Below are 20,052 nucleotides of genomic sequence, written 5' to 3' on the forward strand. Positions count from 1 at the left end.
GTATTCTCATTCATTCATTCAATTCAATTCGGAAACCCCAAAACCTTTTGAAACGCTCCTCCTCCACTCCCCCTCCCCCTCCTAATCGCTACGCCTCCGTTCTTTGATCCTCTCCGTTTCCTTCTCTCTGTCTGTCTGTTTTGTTGATTTCATATTCATTTTCCATGGCCCGCAAGATGCTTATCGATGGATCTGACGATGGAGTCCTTCAACAGCACGACGAGTATGACTTCGACCTCTTCACCATCGGTGCTGGTAGCGGTGGTGTCCGGGCATCTCGTATGTCTTCTGGTCATGGTGCTAAGGTATGTTCTCTTCCACACAGAGAGAGAGAGAGAGAGAGAGAGAGAGAGAGAGAGAGAGAGAGAGAGAGAGAGAGAGAGAGAGAGAGAGAGGGAGAGAGAGAGAGAGAGAAAGGGAGTTGTTATAAACGCTCTCAGAGCTCAAATGTGACCTATGGGATCGAAACGTTTTCAAGTAGAGTTTTCTGGAGTTGATTAGCATCTCTCCGAGTTCAATATACATATGCATATCCACATGTATACGCCGTATATGTGTATTGAACACTCGGCTTCTCTCAATTGCATTACTTTGATGCTACCAAGTTGAAAGAGAGATACAGATCCAGCAATGTTGGATAACCAAATATGTTCCATGGGGCCAGGCTGACCGAGCCTATGACAATGATCAAACTTTAATTTTCCCGGATTTTCTCAATTGTACAACTCTGATGCTACCTTCTAAACCGCCAATGTGAAATAGATAGATAGATAGAGAGAATATGAATGATGTTTGGAAAGCAGGTATCTCCACCAGAGTTGTGGATGGTTATGTACATAACCAAGGACAAAGTATCATTTTGAAGGTTGCTGTGGCCAGTAGGGTGGACTTCCTACCCATGAATGTCTACCCTTAAATTTAAAGCAATATCCAGAGAGAGTCATGTACACCCTGGATTTGGAGTATCATTCAGGTGTACGATAAAGAGATTTTAACAAAACTGAAATATAAATACCTAAGAGAATTTGAAACAAACCTATACTGATGGAACAACAATTAGAGCGTGCAAAAAAGATTGCTGAAACAATAAAATGAAATATTTGTTGTTTCTCGATGTAAGAGAAAACAATAAGGGATGTGGGAGCTCTAAACCAGAAGAATTATATTTATAAGTAGGACATGTATGTTCAGCCAGATTATCAGTTGCACCACATGGGTGGGCATACAGCAAAGAGCTCACAGTGTTTCAGACAGGTTGCTAACCAACTGATCTGATCTGCAATAATGGTAAGTCGAGATGTCCCCACTGAGGTGATCTTTGATTTTGTAGTGCTGGTGGTCTATGCTGAACCTAATATCTTTCCCTGCTCAAAGGTTTCTCCTCTTTCTATTGAGGTAGTTTCTGGAGTCCATCATTGAGGAACTACAAGCTCTTTAACCTAGGACTTCTTCTTTACCACCTGTGTACAATTTGAGTCTCTGTTTATCTTTCCAATTCGTCATAAACTCTATGACCTCTCTGGTTCGCTTACTTGTCACTATCTCTGAATGACGTGTCTCCTAAAAGGGTAGGGTATCAAGATCTAATGGATTCATATCCCTTTCATTTGCAAATTGTATTGTCTATACATTGTGCTTTTCATTCTCTATCTTAGGCTCTGCATAGTCTAAAATCTATTCAGTTCCCATGAAGCTAGCTGAACACAAAGTTTCAATGTCAAACTCTGTGATGAGACTCTCAGCTGTGCGATCCTGGTCTGTGATGTCCATATATTCTATAGCACATGAACTTTGGCATAAGAGGACGCTTTGATGTGATCCATGTCTCCCTGTTATAGAGATGTTACATGTGTTGTTGCCACATGTCGTATTTCATGTCTTGATTCCTCTCATTATGTGAGAGGTGTATATTGGAGTGTTAGATCATATTGGTGGGCTCAGTGTGAACCATTTGTCTTAAAAATGCTGGATTATTTGTGAATACCTTGTCGCTTCCTTTCTTTACTATGCTATCTGTCAAATGGCTTGAAGTGAGGTAATATCCTCATCGATTTCGATTATGTATGTTTTCTTTCTATCGAAAATGATTTAAAAACTTCTATTCAGTCTTATCTATCACGACTTTGGTAATGATTTTCATATCATCTTTTATTTTTATTTTATAATCAATCAATCGTTCTTGTTACAGGTGGCTATATGTGAGCTTCCATTTCATCCAATCAGTTCAGAAGGTCTTGGAGGGTGTGGCGGAACGTAAGTTTCAATTTGTGTCAATTGTCTTTGCCTCATTTTTGGTGATTGAGCAAATTTTAGAGCTGTTTATTTGGATTTTTAAAACTGTGTTTGCTTGCAGATGTGTTATTAGAGGTTGTGTTCCCAAAAAAATATTGGTATATGGTGCTGCCTTTAAAGGTGAATTTGAGGTATGTCCTTGAAGATTTATATATTTTCTGTTACTTGTTTGCATTTTCGTATATTGAATTATTTTTCCTTTCAGGATTCTAAAAATTTCGGTTGGGATATTAATGGAGAAATTACGTTTGATTGGAAGCGTCTTATAGAAAACAAGGTATATCACACTATTTATCGATAAAATATACATTTGTGGATGGTTATAAAAAAACTATATTATGCTTATGGTGGAAATTTGCAGACAAAAGAGATTACCCGGCTCAATGGAATCTACAAGAGGATTTTAACAGGTGCAGGTGTTACTCTAATTGAAGGTGCTGGTAGAGTAATAGACCCTCATACAGTGGAGGTTCAGTATCCAGATGGGCAATCAAAAAGGTTTACTACAAGGCATATTCTAATAGCCACAGGTGGTCGTGCTGTCCTTCTTGACATTCCCGGAAAGGTGTGGTTTATCTCTTTGTTTCTCTGTGTATGTATAACAGAGGTCAATCTCTGATCTTTCTCTCTGGCTTGTTCAATGTTCATTCCCTCGAAAGGATAAAACTTATAGATATATATAGCCTAATATTAAAAAATGCTAACTTTATGTGGAAATAGATGCCCATAATATTGGGAGTTTTTGGAACTCAGATGATATTTGCATATAATATAGGAGCTAGCTATCACATCTGATGAGGCACTGAGTTTGGAGGAGTTTCCCAAGAGATCTGTGATTGTTGGTGGTGGGTAGGTACCCTGTGCATGCCTATGTTTAATAAATAATTTGATGGCTTGGCACCAAAATCTTTATACATTTAATTTCTAAGGTATATTGCTGTTGAGTTTGCTGGTATCTACAATGGAATGGGATCAAAGGTCAACCTCTTCTACAGGAAAGATGCCCCTCTTAGGTATGGTCTCTTAGTATTAATTTGATAATCATATAAATTCACTTGAGTTTGGATGCCTGTAGTTGCTGTTCATTGATTGTTTTGAACTGGACTGTATCTGAACGATGTGCTTAATCACTAGATTAACTGTTTTCCTTGCGACAATCATAATGTCAATAAATATGTGATACGTACCTTACATCATCAAAATTTGGAGGCTTAGAGCATTGAGTATATCTCACCAATACTCAAGAATAGAAGCTTGTATTTATCCTTTTTCTAGATTTGTGTTTGTCTATTGGAAGAATGATTAACAGAAAAGAGTTGCATCAAGGTTACATGCAAGGACATTTAAAAGTCTTCAATGACATTGATTAACGAGAGGTTAAAACACTAAAAGACAAACCATTGATTATATAAGCAGAAAATCCTTCTCATTTAACAGGGCAGAGGTCGAAGTAATTATTTTAAAAAAGAAAAACAATTTTTTTGGGAGGTGATTGGAGAGAAAAAGAACATTGAGTTGGCCAAAATAGAGTGAGTCGTGTCGGAAATTCTGAAATGTAGGCATCTCTTTCATCCAGCTTTCCTTAGCCTGGGAATTTTTGACTGTTTTGACATTTCTTTGCATATTATACCAACATCTTATTCATGGAGAGTAGGTGCTGACGAAGCTGTCAAGATTTTCTGATCACTTGATAATGAATTCTTATTTTACTACATTGGGAAGTACATCTAAGTACATTTTGGAGATAGTATGAGGAAAAGTATCCTTCTTCTGTGTCTTTGCATGGAACTGGGAGGTTGCCATGCTCTGCCGTTTAATTAACGGGGGCTTTATTGCTAGATATATTGTCAATGATTGTTGTAATGGAAATTTGCCAAATTTTCTAATGATGATGTCTTCCTTCATCTTTCAGCACGTGATTTTTTCTGGAAGAGTCAATTATGCACTTGACAATAGAAACTTGATTTAGATGATGGATTTGATTCTGAATTTCATTTTCGTGTAGCTTATCAAAAGCCATTATGTAAGTAAGGCAATAAATATAAGGATTCTTTTGTTTGTGGTTAACATGTGTTTTAAAATTTGTAAACAACCTTTATTCATTGTAGAGTCAGACTTGGTCTAATATATGCTTGTATATTTTTGTGCTACGGCGAATTCCCAGTTCAAATGATAATTTCAAGTATCCCTTGTACATAAAATGTTTGCCTGTCTGAAGTAATTTTTTTCAAAAGAAGTAACTCTGTTAGAATATATCTGGCAACTTTTCTATGTTAATATCAATGTTGGAACTTGAATATTCACTTTTGTTGCATCGACTTCGAACCTCGTAACAGAGGTTTTGATGATGAGATGCGGGTTGCGGTGGCTAAGAATTTGGAAAATCGAGGTGTTGTTCTCCATCCAAGTACAAACATTGTAAAGGTAATGCAGTAATAACCATGCAAGTTAAAATAATGCAGGAAAAAGATTGAAAAAGGCATGCAAAACAAATTGTATTTCATATAAAGTATTGAAAATATAGGAGATAATGTTGCTTTCAGCGAATAATTTTAACTATTTAAGAGCACGAAAATTGCACTCCCATCTAATAGTTTAACAGAAAACAATAATGAAAATTTTGAACTAGGTAAGAGTACAAAAATCACATTTCCATCTAATAGTTTTACAGAAAGAAATAATGAAAAATAGCAACCCAACAAATAATCTAGAATCCGAAACACTTAACCCTTAACTCTAAAATCATGTTTAATTTGCCGAGATCTTGAGATAAGTAATATAGAATCGATTCGTTTTCCTCTGTCAAGGTGTTAGTGTTCATTAAATTGTGCACATACATAAATTCACAGTTGATTGGAATGATTATGGCATATCAGTTTCTGGGCTTACATGCTGTTCAAACATTCCCTGAATGTAGATGTGGTTCTATTTTATTTTTATTTCTCTCTTATCTGTCTTAATTCTATACGCTTATCTTTATTCTTGATCAATCTTCAACTTGTATGTAGTCTCTAAACTCCAAAATTTCTATCAAAGTTTTCGGTGCATTTGCATGCATGCATCAGATATCCTATTTTTGATGAGTTATTAATTGTATTCCGCGGTCTGCAGATTGAGAAAGTAGAAAGTGGACTTAAGGTGTACACCGACAAAGGCGATGTGTTGGAAACAGATGTGGTATTGATGGCTGTTGGTAAGAATTATCTTAGTGTAGGAAACCAAAATTAAGTAAAGAAGAAATCAGTATTGGTAGTTGCTTTTCCTTTTTATATATCCCTTGGTTTTTAGTATTGGGCTTATACTTTTAAGTAGCGTTTTTGGATTTGTCATTTGAAGAGTTAACTTATATATGAATGCTTGAATGTGACACCTACACAGGGTCATTGGTGATGTTTTTAATGTGCTAGTTGGCTCACATTATGTCGTAAATCTATTTTCTAAAATAATGCAGAAAGATGGTCTTTGCTTCTAGTAATATGCACAGGTGTATGTATAATATTGGGATTTTTAGGATACTTTCTTATTCATCCTTTCTCTTATATTTCTTACATGCTTTATTAAAGTTCCAGGTGGGCGAAGCTCATGCAAGTACTGTCCTGATGAATTTGCAGGTAGGGCGCCCAATGTAAACAAACTTAATCTGGATGCTGTTGGCGTAGAGCTGCATAAAGATGGTGCGATCAAGGTGTGTAAGTAGTAGGTTTCAAGTACAATTGTATCCATATATTTACAGTGAGTCTCTATCCAATTAAATAAACAAATCTGTGGACCATGATGAATGTTATCTATAGGAAATGAAATTCGATGTTTGTAGTAATCTTGAAATGTTCATAAAAAACAGCTGATTTAGTCTCGACAAATTGAAACAACACTTTCGAAAAGGTTCTAGGTCTTTCTGTCGCAAATTTTTTATTTCATTAACTGCTTTATATGAAAGGCATGGAAATCGTTAATGTCTAGCAGCGGAAACTGGTATAGTCAGTATATGTATTAGAGGATTGAATGTGTATCCTTTTTGGTTGGTTTATTTTCCAGGTCAATGAGTACTCTCAAACCAATATCCCAAGTATTTGGGCAGTCGGAGATGTAACAAATAGAATTAATCTGACTCCAGTTGCATTGATGGAGGGAACATGTTTGGCGGTACATTCTTGATTTTCGTAACTGTGATACAGTAGTATTGGCAGAGACAAATATTCTGTTAGCATTTTATTTGCATAGGTATGTCTTATCATATCACTCTTTTATTTGTACAGAAAACTTTATTCACAGAACAGAAAGCGAAGCCAGATTATGAGAATGTCCCTTGTGCCGTTTTCAGGTACAACACAGTATACACAATTTCCAATGCACTTGTATTTTTTACAGCTTGACATATATATATATATTGTTTTGTTCTCTGCAGTATACCTCCTATGTCATCAGTAGGCTTGACCGAGCAAGAAGCTATAGCTCAAGCCAAAAATGATATCATTGTTTACACCTCTACTTTTAATCCTATGAAGAACACGGTATCAGGGTATGCAACTTTGGCCTTACATTTGTTTCGTTTTGAAAACATATCAAGATAAGACTGTTGGAGGATGCTATTTTAGCTCTGATCTTTTTATATGTATTTGACCATGATAATTTACGTATAAACTGTTATCTTTGTCTTTATCTATGCTTTCTACAGGCGACAAGAGAAGTCACTTATGAAGCTGATTGTTGACTCTGCAACTGATATAGTACTAGGAGCATCGATGTGTGGACCGGATGCACCTGAAATCATTCAGGTACTCTTCTCATAACTTACAATTTGTAAAGAATGACACTAGATTATTGGCTTGTAATGACCTTGGTGTTCATTCTTCTCCACTTTCTTCAGGGTATAGCAGTTGCTTTGAAATGTCGTGCAACCAAGGCACAGTTGGATTCGACTGTAAGAGCTCTAAACTAAGATTTTCTATGCATATCATCTTTCTTGATATTCAGTAGTTAGGTTCGGGGTTTGTAGAATAGGAGAATACAGATATATAGGCCTGATGATAGCAGTACACATTATACTTAACGGCAAGAGCCATATGATTGCTAACAATGGCTGAATAAATAGAATTGAAAGGAAAATGGACTATTTGGAGTGAAGACTTGCTTTGCTATTGGCTTTTTTTCCACAGGATCTTCTGTATTCAGGTCATAATTGTTGATAGTTGATACTGAGGTTACCTATAGAGACTTTGTATAGGATAGCTCGTACCAGGTGGTTTAACATGAGATTGTTGTATAGGGTAGTTAATGGTGAGATTATTTCTCGATCATTTTGTATAGGATATTATAGTAAATACTAGCAATGGGCACTGTTTTGGTTCAAACCGAACTGAACCGTTAAGCCATGGTTCAACGGTCTATTGGTTCCAATTTTTTTTTTTGCGGTTTGGTTTGGATTTTCAATAAACGGTTCGGTTTCGGTTCTAAAACTCGGGTTTATAGGTTTATAGGTTTGGTTTAAAGGTTTATAGGTTTTCGGTTAACTTTTTTTTTACCTTAATAGTTTATTAATTTAATGGTTTAATTAATGGTTTTTTATTGATTTAATTAATTCAACTTAAATTTTTATTTAATTTAATGGTTCAATTAAAGTTTCTTTTATTGATTTAATAAATTTAACTTAAATGCTTATTTGATTTAATGTATTTTTGTTTATTTAAATATTTAATTAGTTTGACTTAAATAGTTAAGTTTAAATTTTTTATTAAATGGTTCGGTTTACTTTTCGTAAATGGTTTGGTTTGGTTTTTGTTTTATATAAACGGTTTCTGTTCAGTTCAGTTTCTTTGCCTTGAAACTGAACCGAACCGTGTCCATTGCTAGTCAATTCTAAGGTTATTTATAGATATTTTTGTATATGAGAGTTGATACTGTGTTTATTTGTATATAATTTTGTGTGATATGTCTAGTTGATACAGAGGTTATTTACAACATTTTGTGTAAGATAGCTAATACAGAGGTTATTAGTTGTTTAGACTATTGTACATAGGATATAGTTGACATCAAGGTTATTTGTAGAGAGACCTTTGCTTATGAATAGAGAGGCTGAGATAGTGGGGTTATGGTGTCATTTTTGTATATGAGAATATAAACGAGGTTATTTTATTTACATTCAGGTGGGTATCCATCCATCTGCTGCTGAAGAGTTTGTTACAATGCGTACTGCTACCAGGAGAGTATCTCGAGATGGCCAAATTCACAAGATTTAAGAATCTAATGGGTATCTCACCGTTTTCACAATGGAGAGTGAGTTGCCATATTCTATTGAGATCATGTGGAAGCTTGTTCTTTTGTAGGCTATTCTTTTGTCCACAATAACTCTATAGAGTCTTATACCTTTGATGTGCGCATATATGATGAAAGGTGAAGAGCAGAAATTCAACCTTCTTCTCTAGAAGGAAAGTAGGGACACTCATATACTTATGTTGTGTCCCTCAAAATAAAGTCAGGATTTGTTCTTTACAGAAGAAAAAAACATATTTGATCTTATGAAGAGAAAAAAAGTAGCCCGTTTGAGAGAGATGCCGATACAATGGTTTTGTTATACCCCAATAAAGTTCCAGCACTGTTTCTTTCTATTTTTATTTATTTTGATAAGATGAAAAATAATATTCAAGGATGATATGATGTGTTTGTTTTTATTTATGTATTGTTATCAATGCTGACATTGATAGTCTGTCGACATCATTGTGTTAGTAAATGGCAATTCTGGTTGAAGAAAGCAATTCTTACCAACTAGGATAGACTTGCTTGATAATTTTTTTGACATAACAATTCTGATGCATTGAGAAAGGCTATGTGATAGAACTGTAGAAGTAAGAATTCTGTTGAACAAATGGTAGATGTTCAATGAAATATGCTTATTAGATTTATAATTAAAATTTATGTGCAAAGATCTGCAAGCAGAGAATTATACTAGTAAAGGATTAGAAATCTGTAACCATCTACTTAGGGGGACATTGGGAAACAACAAGACGCACACATTGTTGCTTTGTACATGTTAGAAGTGGGTCCATTGATGCCTCTTTGTTCCAAAAAATATTTGTGAGGCTTTTATTGTTGTCCTAAAACTGTTCATCTCCGAGTTGATCTCTAGTGTAGTTCATGTCAAAAAAGTTCCAACTAATCCAACTCAAACTAATGGACACTAGTTGTTATACGTATACTAAGACACACCAAAGGTCAGTCTCCTAAATGAAGCATGCCACAACCTTATACATTGCATGGTTCAACCTGGTCATGGAATACCCATTAAAGAAATGAGTAAATAGAGATTCATGCAACCTTGTTTTATCTAGAAAAGTAATTACTAACCTTGGTGTAAAGTGCTCTCTCTCATTTCAATCGACCCGAGGTCCGATGAGCTAAATGTTTATAAACATGATATCTTAGCTATTTTCCGAGATCATGAGATTAAAATATTCAGAGTGTCCAATGGGGTTTTTAATCCTTCAAGAGTGTCCAAAGAGATATTGCTAGACTAATGATGTAATGCTTATAGAAGTTTGAATGGTTTCATAGCAAATACAATGGTATAAAAAACCCGGCCATTACCCGAGACCATTTTCAATAGTTTGATGCATGTTCTTGATATTGTTTGTGATTAATGGAAGAACCGGAATGATTCCATCATTGATGCGACGACTCATATGTCCATGTGGGTAAAACCTTGACCGATAAACTTACACATTGATGCCGAAACAGTCTCAATTAGTCTAGGGGGATCTCCCATCCCATCAATCAAATGATATAAGCGTATCAATGACCATCTACACTCCTTTCTCTTTCTGTCTCTGTCTCTGCCTTTATTTGTTATGTATGTATGTATACAGTATTATATATGTATAGTTTTAACCATGAACAGAGCATTCCAACTTTCAGAGTAATAAAGTCTTTCATCTGATTGTTTTGTTGCGCCTTGGTTAATGAAAACACCATTAAAGTTCTTTCGCGTCTATGGATTCTCGTGGTGACTCACAACAAACAGGTAAGAAACCCTAAATTCATAGATAGATCAAAATTGCATGTATATATATATCATGCTTTCTCTCTGGCCGTTTGTATTCTATATATCTTATGGAACATGATAGCAGTCGAGTGTCATTGATTCAGATTTTTTTTTTTACCTGTACAAGAAGAAACACAACAAGAACATGATCTACAAATGTTGATGAAAACTGTGAAAAAGAGTATTGGAGAAAAACACTAAGAAATCTCTCTTTGTACAAGAAGCACAACCCAAAGGACTTAATCTAACCAACTTGTTGATGGAAACTCTTGAAGGTTATTTAGATAAATGTATCCTTCTCTCCTGCAAATGTTTCTAAGCATGCTAGATTTTGTTTTTTCGTCTTTTTTGTTATTGTTTTCCGTGTTTAGATCTCTTCTTTTGTCGACTCTCTTTGATCTTTTAAAGAAAGATCTATATGAAATATAATTCTAAAAATCTAACATATTCTGAACTCATCGTTTGTTTATTTGCCTTTTTACATTTGTTTTCCGTTTTCTTCCTATCTCTAAAATTTTCGTACTTTTTTTGCTCAGTTTACAAACCTATAATATGTTGCTGTATCTTTACATTAACTATTGCCATGCTGTTTTGTCTTTTTTCTTTCTTTCTTTCTTTATGTGTAAGCTTGAAGTCTCTCCTTATATATTTCACATTTGAATGATATGATGAGAGATTAAGGTAATAAGATTAAGAGAGACGGAGTGCTTGTAAATCCTTTGACTGTATTAAACTATGGTATTTAGGCTTATCTCCAACAATTTTGGAGTATTTGATTCAATAGTAGCAAGGCATATGTGCGATGTGGCCCCAGAACCTTGAGCATACATACATACTATCTGTTCAATGGTAATTTCGATCCACATGATATTTCTTCTCTTGAACTAGTAGATAAAAAAGAGATTGAATCTGTTGTCAATCAATAAAAACATGAGGGAGCTATCCATTGAAATGAATGTTAATATATAATATATGTAGTATCTATGTATGTACACCCATATGGATACAGATATCTTTGTGTGTGTAGTATAATGATGCTGTAGAATTTTGTTAGACATGATGCATCCAGAAAACCTTTCTGAGAGTTTGTTTCCCTGAATTGTACAGGTCAGGTAGAGTTTTCTGGAGCTATCGATTTGCTTACTCATCATGGATTGGGCGATTACTATGAGTTATTTTGTAAGAAGCCATTTCCGAACACAATACAATCTTCTAAGTATGTGAGGAATGTTCTTAGTGACTTGGACATACAGAAGGGAGAGGGTATGGAGTTGGAACAAGTTTTAAAGCAAGATGACATGGGAAGCAAAAGCAGTACAAAGATCCATGAATTTCCGATGAAAACTCTATTTGAAGCATTTAACTTAAGAGAATCGAGCTTAAAGTTGTTACCAAAGGCAAGTCATGTCATAGTCATAAATCCCAACCACTTTTTTTGTGAGGGAATACTAAAGAAACATATAACTTGAGGCTGATTTCTAATGATTCTTGGCTATGCAGGTTGATCAAGGAGTTATGAATTATATGAAAAGAAAAATGAATCCCAGTTGCAAGGAACAATCTCGGAGGCATAAAAGGCAGAAGAGGCATAAGAATAGTTCTCCTGGAAAAACGACAACTGCTTTCTAGTGTTTTACCACCACAAGGTTCATGAAAACCTAGAATCTGAAGATGAATCATGAAAGGTCAGTTAACCTTTGTTAGAAGGGTATTTCAATATGTAGATAAAAATGTTGTCTTCAAAATGAAGGCATGTATCTCAAAAAAGAGCTTTATGGAAAATCCAAAAGTTTTGTCTTGATTACCCTTCTTTTGCTCTAATACAAAGCTACAAATAGGGGTCTGATTATGAGAAAATAAAAGTGTATATCCATTGGGCAGAGAAAATAAAATCTTGTGAATATGTATTGCAACTCTGAAGGCATTGGGCAGAGAGCTAGTAGGACGTGAGCTTGATATGAGCAATACATTCATTTAGAAAACGACAAAAGTAGCCCACTGTTTTTCAGATTTTAATAAAGTATCATTAGTGGTATTGGGCCCAGAACTCTCAGATAGTGTTCCTACCAGGATGGCCCTAAGTGTTTAGAAATGATGGATAGAGAGACATGCTGATAGATAAATATTAATAGGGGCCATGGAAGACCAATATGATTTATGCAACATTGGCTCAAAAACATGACCTATGGGACCAAATTAATTGTGTAGCACCAGTTGGGCCATAATTGAAATGTTTAATTGTTTGGAGATAATGAGTTCATGATTTGAATCTAAAAAGTAGCCTAAGAGGAGATGTGAAAGTATTGAGATTTTGAATCCAGGTTGTAACATTGTTATATACTTAAATACTTTAACACCTATTTTTAGGCTACTTACTATATTGTATGTAGCCTAAAAATAAGGGTGAAAGTATGAGTTCTTGAACACGGATTGTTATATACATGACAAATAGTTAGAGGATTAATTACATATTAAACCTTGAAAAAAGATATCAAACTCTTAACAAATTTTTATCGCAAATGTATTGTTAGTAAATTGATTAGATTTCATCGTTTAAACCTTAGTTAAATACAAGCCAGCACCTCTGATAAATGTTTAATGATGCAAACTGAGCTTCTCTTTAGGTTCCCTTATGCACCTAAGTTTCTTGTTGATTTCCTAAAAATCATCAGTAGCAACGCTCCACAATTTTGAGAAACTATGTGTTGGTTCATCCTTGTTCTCTCTGTGGTATTATGTTCTAATCAGGTGATTTATATTGGCCAATTGATTCTCTTTCGAGGGTTCATCATGTGCATTTTCCAGAACCCTAAAATTTGAGAGAAATAAAGGAAAATGCAGAGACGTTTATGGTGATTTCTCACGTTAGCTAAAATTACACTAAATGGAAATGCAAGCATCTAAAATTTTGGAGTGTTCAAAACAGTATTGTACACCGATATGTGTCAGAGTTGGGCTATTCATAACATGTGAAAGCAGATTAGGAATGTAATAATCAAAGGATTACACTCACTATGTTCCCATAACCTAATAATCAAATGTAAGGATAATTTATTTTTTTAATCTACTTGCCTTTTAGCTATGCTCCTTTTACATGATAAAAGATAGGTAGTTGATTAGCTAAATTTACTCAATAATGTGATCAATTTTAAATTCTAACCTTGATCAGTAATATACAAGAATGGCACCAATGATTTATCTTGAATGGGACAAACCCATACAATGTATTCAAGGAGCACATTTAATAAATTTATTGCTTAGAAATTGAGCATGATTTAGTATAAGAGGAAATCTCATAGCTTGGTAAGGAGTAATTCCATGTGACTCTAAAATAGGCTGTTTTACACGGTTTCCCACGGGTTTGTGAAGGATAAAGAAATAGTTATAGGTTGCCTCACATTTCCTTAGATTGTGATTTTTGAGGCCCTGTTGCTCTTTATAGTTGTGGGCCTCGGAAAATCACAAGCAAAAAGAATATATCATGGATGACAAAACATTTATTCTATTCCATAAAGCAACAAAGAAGTCCATTGTCCATAGCGTTTAAAAGAGTGATTTCCTTATGTGTTTGTGGGTTATTCATTACATCTACTTCTTTGATTCTACTTGAAACTAATTGTATGGAATCCTTTGAGGTTGATAAGTTGTCGATAATTTGGCGTTGTTGATGGAAGTTATGACATGATTGTTTTAATAACTTTATGAGGGTTAATAATTTCAGATCTAGAATTAATTATAGGCCAGATGTATACAATAAACATGTTCATGCTATAATTTGTGGGGAACCCCAACATTAAGGCCACCTTTTGGTCCTCACTCTCTCCTTGTTGCATCCACCTAGCGCCACTTTCCTCCATGTAAATTTTCCACACTAATCAATGGAGATGATTTTTTTTTTTGTTTATTTTGTAATTATTTATTTCAATGAGATAATTAATTTTGGGAAAACTGGTCCCTCTGGATGGGAAGAACACAAGTCGGATCGCCAAGAGCCGATTTAGCATCGATTGATCGATAATCAACTCGTTGGCCTCGATCGATTGACCGATGATTGACCAATAACCGACTCGGCTAATAGTTGAATTTGCCAAAGCCGACTGGGTCATATTTGTAAATATCCCATAGTGTGTATTAGTATAAATACACTTTAGGGCAAATAATTTAGATGGGAGTGTGTGCATTTTGTAACTAGTGTATCAAAGTGTGTAACAAGAGTGAGTGAGAGTTGTAACTTTGTTGTAACCGTTGCCAGACAAAGAGGAACTCAAGGTTGTTGTCTTAGAGTCTCTTATGTATTTCCTCCTACCATATTGATATCGTTCGGAGTTTGTGGACTCTCGTGGTTTTTCCCTCTTTGGGCTTTCTACGTTAAATATTGTGTCTTAGTGTTTTTCTGTTCTCGTCATTCGTCATTGTTGCTTGTGAACCGGTTGTGGCCGGTTCCATTTTCTAACAATTCACATGCTATTTTATCTCATAGTAATCTATTTAATCTATCACTTCTTAATTAATGTAATAAAGAGTTGTGTGTGTTAATCTTAGTTTAACAGCCCTTGGGGCGTCCATGATTGTAGGGAGTGAAGTGGTAAGTGCTTTATGTGTTCAAATATGATGAGGTCTTTGCCATTAGGGAGTGAGATGCCTCTAATTCCTTGGTTAGCCTATCATGAGGAAGGCAACGTCTCGGAACTCAATACTAACCTTTAGAAGTGCTGAAATCCAAGGTATGAGTTGCATTGATCTTGTTGGGGAGACTCACTTCATTAGCTTTGTTGTGGGGACATGATGACAAGCCTTGACATTTAGGAGTAAGATTATGGTGGATCGAGTGTGTTAGTTTTAGGATTAAGAAAGATAAGATTAAGTGTGTGAGCGTGTTGGTGAGTGAGAAACGTTATTGTCATCACGAACGACCGTTACATCATTGCTAACAATAACATTATCATTGTCACAGTGTTGCCATGTCAAGATTTGAACTCTTCACCTCTTGTATATAGCCAAGTGTTATGTTCTAACCAACACATCCAAATACATGGACATGTTATCTTAATAGATTATCTATTCCAAGTTCTAGGAATTTTTCGAAGCTTCTGCGTGAAAATGGGTCGATGCATGGAACTACATGTAGAGGTCACAAACATGTATAAATACTTGTTACTTCCTTGATCCCTTTCAAGGGATTCAACGCCAGTCATTGACACATTAATATAGTATTCTTGTTTCGTCCCATCTTGTCTCCTTGATCTTCATCTCTGTCTTTATGCTCTTGTCTCGTTCCTAACTTCTTAAGTTCATTACATCGTCACTCCCAACTTCCCAAGTTTCTAAGCCTAGTTTCTAAGCCTCATCACTTTTAGTTCATTGTCCCATCATCCATGCTCTGTCCAAGTCCGCGGTTGGTGTGTCCGTGACAATCATCATCATCATCATCATTATGATTAATAACACCCAAAAAAAGAAGCAATTACAACGATAATGGTTGCATAGGATGTTGTTGTTGATGATATTGATGAAGGATAATGATGATGATGTTCCTCACTCAGACTCTTTTATCTTTCTTATTCGTGAAAACTAACATATTCAATTTGCCATGAACTTAACTATATGCCAAGATTTGCCCTCATATCCTTGATAGTGCCACCCACCAGTGGATCGAGTTTCCCTGACAAGTCACAATGGAATCTCTGGAGGTCACCTTCCTTATGGTGGAATGAGGGGCATCAATCACTCCACATTGGCAAACAACATATCATAAATCACCCTAGTTTAAGAGGAGACAAATATGCTCTTTTTTCTTTCTAAGCGATTTTTGTTACAAACCAATACTACGAAGCTTTTTGGTTGCGCGGATACAACATAAAAACACCATGACACCTAAAACCACCTAAAAAGTATTGGGTTATACATGTAACCATGGAGGGTTCTCACATTAACACGCACTAAATCGTTATATTATTAACTACGAAATACGTTTGCCTTAATTAATTAAGTAGATAATTACTAGATAAAAGACACATGAGTTGTCTTAATTAATTAGATAATTGTCAAATTTAAAAAAAATCTATAGCTCACACACAGAGAGTTCTTCTTCTTCTTCTTCTTCTTCTTCTTCTTCCGAGGCATTTATGATCTTCAGAGAATCCTGCAGGATTTCTCCATGCTCCACACCACAACATCGTCGATCCTTTCTATCTTCCCCTTCCCCTTCTTCTTCTTCTTCTTCTTCTTCTTCTTCCATCCTCGAGCCATTGGGCGACCTATGGCGAGACGCCATACTTACACAGTCATCCACTGTCCTGAAAGCAAAGAGATCTTTCTTTATCTCTCTCCTTCGTCGATCTATACACAGGCAGTCTCTCTCAGATGGGAAACAAGCTCATTTTCACATCGTAAAGCAAGGATTAGACCAAGACCTCCACGTCAGCAATCTTCTCCTTCAAATGTATGGTAATTGTGGAGCTCTGCATGATGCAGAGAAATTCTTTCAACACATGGAACAAAAAGATTTATACTCGTGGAGGTTTCTCATCAGGGCTTACGTGAAGGATGGATATAAAGATAAAGCATTGAATTTCTTCTTCGAAATGCTTGGCCATGGATTCTTCCCCGACAACCCTGTTATCTGTACGATTATTTCGGCATGCTATGGAAAGCAAGGTATTTATATAGCTAGAGTTATTCATGCTTTTATTGCTGAATGCGTCTTGAACCCATCCGTATCTGTCTATACTTCCCTTTTAAGCACATATGGGAAATATGGGTTTCTCATCGATGCAAATTCAGTATTTTCACAGCTTATCGAGCGAGATGTTGTATGCTGGAATGCCATGATTTCTACATATGTCTCCAAAGAAGAGAATATGAAAGCAATTGGTGTTTTCTATGAAATGAATATAGATGGAATACAACCCGATAGATCGAGCTTTTTGAGTGTTTTAACTGCTTGTGCGAGTCAAAAGTCTCTAATCGAAGGAATGCTTGTCCATGTTTGTATCATAGAGGGTGTTTTTGAGGATGATGTTGGCGTGGCAAATGCTCTTGTGAATATGTATGGGAATTGTGATAGTTTGGAAGACGCACAAAGTGTCTTCAATAAAATATCAGCAATGGATGTTGTCTCATGGAATGCAATGATAGCCGGATTTGTGAGAAATGATCAAGACAAGGAGGCGCTGCTATTGTTTGGAAAAATGCAAATGAATGGTGTGGTACCGAGCAATGTGACTTTCATTGCTATCTTATCTGGTTTATCTAGCTCTTCAACCCTAGATCAAGGGAAAATGATCCATCACTTTATTGTTTGCAACGAGTGTGATCAAGATATTGTAATAGAAAACTCTCTGGTAAGCATGTATGGTAAGTGTGGAGGGGTTAACGATGCGAAGACAGTCTTTGACAAATCTAATGGTCGTGATAGGGTTACATGGACTGCTATGCTGACAGCATATACACAAGGTGGCCAAGGAGAGCATGCAATGGTACTGTTTGATCAAATGCAACATGAAGGTTTGGTTCCTGATAGGGTCACGTTTATTAGCCTAACCATGGCTTTTACTTGTGATTCAATGCTGTATAAAGGTAAGCAAACTCATGCTCGCATATTAAATTGTGGGTTCATAAATGACCTTGCTCTAGAGAATGGTCTAGTTACAATGTATGGGAAATGTGGAAGTGTAGAATATGCGAAAACCACATTTCAGAAAATGAAGAGAAGAGACTTGTTATCATGGAATGCTGTTATTTCAGCATGTGTACAGAATGAGGTATCTGATGATGCTCTGAAGCTTGTCAATAAAATGGTCAATGAAGGAATATTTCCTGATAAATTCCTTTGTTCAAGCGTACTGTCTGCATGTGCTAGTGCAGGAGCTCAAGAAAGAGGAAGAGAAATGCATTTCTTCGCTGTGATTAATAGCTATGAATTAGACCAGGCTGTAGGGAATGCGACCATCAACATGTATGCAAAGTTTGGAAGTGTAGCAGATTCGTACAGGGTGTTTCAAAGAATGCCAAGACAAGATATCGTGTCGTGGAGTGCCATCATCGCAGCTTATGCACAGCATGGTTGTGGGAAATACGCAGTGGATCTATATAATAGGATGTTGGATGAGGGTGTTTCAACAGACAAAATATCTCTAATTCATCTTCTATCTGCATGTAGCCATGATGGCCTTGTTGATGAGGCATTGAGACAGTTTATGACAGTTATGAATGAGGATTGCAAGGTTATTATCATTGACCATTTTAATTGTATGGTAGATATTCTTGGACGAGCAGGCAGGCTAGATGACGCAGAAAGGTTGCTATTGGAATTGCCATTTAAATACTCTTCTGTAGCATGGACTACTTTGCTTGGTGCATGTAGAAGTCAGGTTGATTTAATGAGGGGAGAGAGGGCTGCCAACCGTGTATTTGAACTTGATCCAGAAGCCACGGCTCCATATATTACTCTATCTAATCTGTATTTTTCAGCGGGAAGAGTGGACGATGCCTTGAATGTGATAAAGAGAATGAGACAAAAAGGTCTGGTAAAGCAGGCCGATGGCATTCCTATTGAAGTTCTTGGTGAAAGAGTGAGCAAAGGGTGAAAAAGTGAGAATATGGTTATTCTTGATCATATGCCCAATTTTTGTATCCAGAGATGAAGAGGTTTTGATTAATCTTTGACTGCAGAAAACAAATTCTGTAAACAATGTAGAGGGAGATTGAGAGGAATTTCCAATTGTGGTTATAGTTCTTTTTTTTGGAAACTTCTCTTCCAAGCTGTGGTATACTAGTGGATTACAGCAAGTGAAAAACTAATTCACAGATTTATGACAAGGGGTGATAGTGTTCAGAAAATTGCCTCAATAACCATAACACAAAGGTGTAAGAAAAAGGAACAACATGAAGTGTTTTCCTATGGAATTCAACCATTGTATGCGTGTAGGATCACAAATGATCTGACTACTTCCAAGTAAACTGAAAATCCATTATTTAGAGCTTCTTTTAACAATGCCATATATACCCAAACCAGCACCTTAAATGTGTAACTTTTTAACCTTTTTTCTCTACTGATTGTGGATCCAGCCTCATAAATATATAAAGTTTTGTTTAACTCATGATTGTTAATGTTTGATTATATTCCTCTGTTAATTTCTTGATTAGAAGCTAATTTTTATTAACTTTTTTCATCTAAATTTTTTACATAATGTACATAGTCCATACATATCATATTCATGTGTACCAGTGGTAATCTAAATCCTTAGTGAATTGAATTATAAATTCTAATGAAGGAGATGCTTAGTGCCTTGTGCTATAGCAAATTACGAACTCGTTAATATGAAATGAAATTGAGATAAATACTCCATATACTTCTCTTTATATAACGAGCCTGTTGCCAGAGTTATGATTGATAACTTAATCCTATCATTCATAAACTTCCAAAATAAGAAAACCACTGGAAGTAGCACAACTGGATCTTAAACAAAATGTCGCATAATTGAGTGACACAACTTGAAATTGTTTGGCAAAGGATTTCTTTTTAAGGAATCCAACTGACAGTTTTGACCATAGCAAGAAATCACAAGAATAAGGTGTTAAGTGAGTGCATATATACGTTGGTTGGATCTTCATTATGCATGCAGTACTCAGATTACACATCCAAAATTTTACGAACACCTACCTTTTTGAGAAATTCTTTAGTGTTGCAATGAGGCAATCGGAAACATAAAAAACAGATAGGC

At 35.7% G+C, this 20,052-nt stretch overlaps 3 protein-coding genes across 4 annotated transcripts; all 3 read left to right on the forward strand.

Moving 5' to 3' along the window:
* The first annotated feature begins 133 nt into the window (after positions 1-133).
* On the forward strand, positions 134-8,959 carry LOC147853513 (glutathione-disulfide reductase). 2 transcript variants are annotated; one of them, XM_087332225.1, is made up of 16 exons: positions 134-305; positions 2,189-2,253; positions 2,354-2,423; positions 2,498-2,569; positions 2,654-2,857; positions 3,068-3,141; positions 3,222-3,305; positions 4,629-4,716; positions 5,404-5,485; positions 5,904-5,977; positions 6,328-6,435; positions 6,549-6,613; positions 6,698-6,811; positions 6,968-7,067; positions 7,160-7,213; positions 8,436-8,959. In XM_087332225.1, the coding sequence occupies exons 1-16, from the start codon at positions 165-167 to the stop codon at positions 8,526-8,528; spliced, it is 1,488 nt and encodes a 495-aa protein (XP_087188351.1). In that variant the 5' UTR covers positions 134-164; the 3' UTR covers positions 8,529-8,959. The 2 variants fall into 2 exon arrangements, with proteins under 2 accessions (XP_087188351.1, XP_087188352.1); XM_087332226.1 differs by lacking the exon at positions 134-305 and adding an exon at positions 1,267-1,287.
* Positions 8,960-10,229: 1,270 nt separating this feature from the next.
* On the forward strand, positions 10,230-12,131 carry LOC147853514 (putative mediator of RNA polymerase II transcription subunit 19b). Its single transcript, XM_087331907.1, has 2 exons — positions 10,230-10,306; positions 11,435-12,131. Exons 1-2 carry the CDS (start codon positions 10,276-10,278, stop codon positions 11,794-11,796), a joined length of 393 nt encoding a protein of 130 aa, XP_087188033.1. The 5' UTR covers positions 10,230-10,275; the 3' UTR covers positions 11,797-12,131.
* Positions 12,132-16,404: 4,273 nt separating this feature from the next.
* On the forward strand, positions 16,405-19,491 carry LOC147853515 (pentatricopeptide repeat-containing protein At5g39350-like). Its single transcript, XM_087332274.1, has 2 exons — positions 16,405-17,905; positions 18,005-19,491. Exons 1-2 carry the CDS (start codon positions 16,453-16,455, stop codon positions 18,913-18,915), a joined length of 2,364 nt encoding a protein of 787 aa, XP_087188400.1. The 5' UTR covers positions 16,405-16,452; the 3' UTR covers positions 18,916-19,491.
* Positions 19,492-20,052: the final 561 nt, after the last annotated feature.

The sequence above is a fragment of the Azolla caroliniana genome, unplaced genomic scaffold (genome assembly GCF_043228905.1).
Source record: "Azolla caroliniana isolate FFs.n. ecotype wild unplaced genomic scaffold, voAzoCaro1.0.p SCAF_16, whole genome shotgun sequence".
NCBI lineage: Eukaryota > Viridiplantae > Streptophyta > Polypodiopsida > Salviniales > Salviniaceae > Azolla > Azolla caroliniana.

Bases quoted from the DNA above. Each gene is read 5' to 3' on its own strand.
- LOC147853515 (XM_087332274.1), top strand. From the start codon at position 16,453: ATGATCTTCAGAGAATCCTGCAGGATTTCTCCATGCTCCACACCACAA. The intron at 17,906-18,004 runs GTAAGCAAACTC...GTGGAAGTGTAG, and splicing joins TGATTCAATGCTGTATAAAG to AATATGCGAAAACCACATTT.
- LOC147853514 (XM_087331907.1), top strand. From the start codon at position 10,276: ATGGATTCTCGTGGTGACTCACAACAAACAG. The intron at 10,307-11,434 runs GTAAGAAACCCT...TGAATTGTACAG, and splicing joins TGGTGACTCACAACAAACAG to GTCAGGTAGAGTTTTCTGGA.
- LOC147853513 (XM_087332225.1), top strand. From the start codon at position 165: ATGGCCCGCAAGATGCTTATCGATGGATCTGACGATGGAGTCCTTCAA. The intron at 3,306-4,628 runs GTATGGTCTCTT...ACCTCGTAACAG, and splicing joins AGGAAAGATGCCCCTCTTAG to AGGTTTTGATGATGAGATGC. The intron at 6,614-6,697 runs GTACAACACAGT...TGTTCTCTGCAG, and splicing joins GTCCCTTGTGCCGTTTTCAG to TATACCTCCTATGTCATCAG.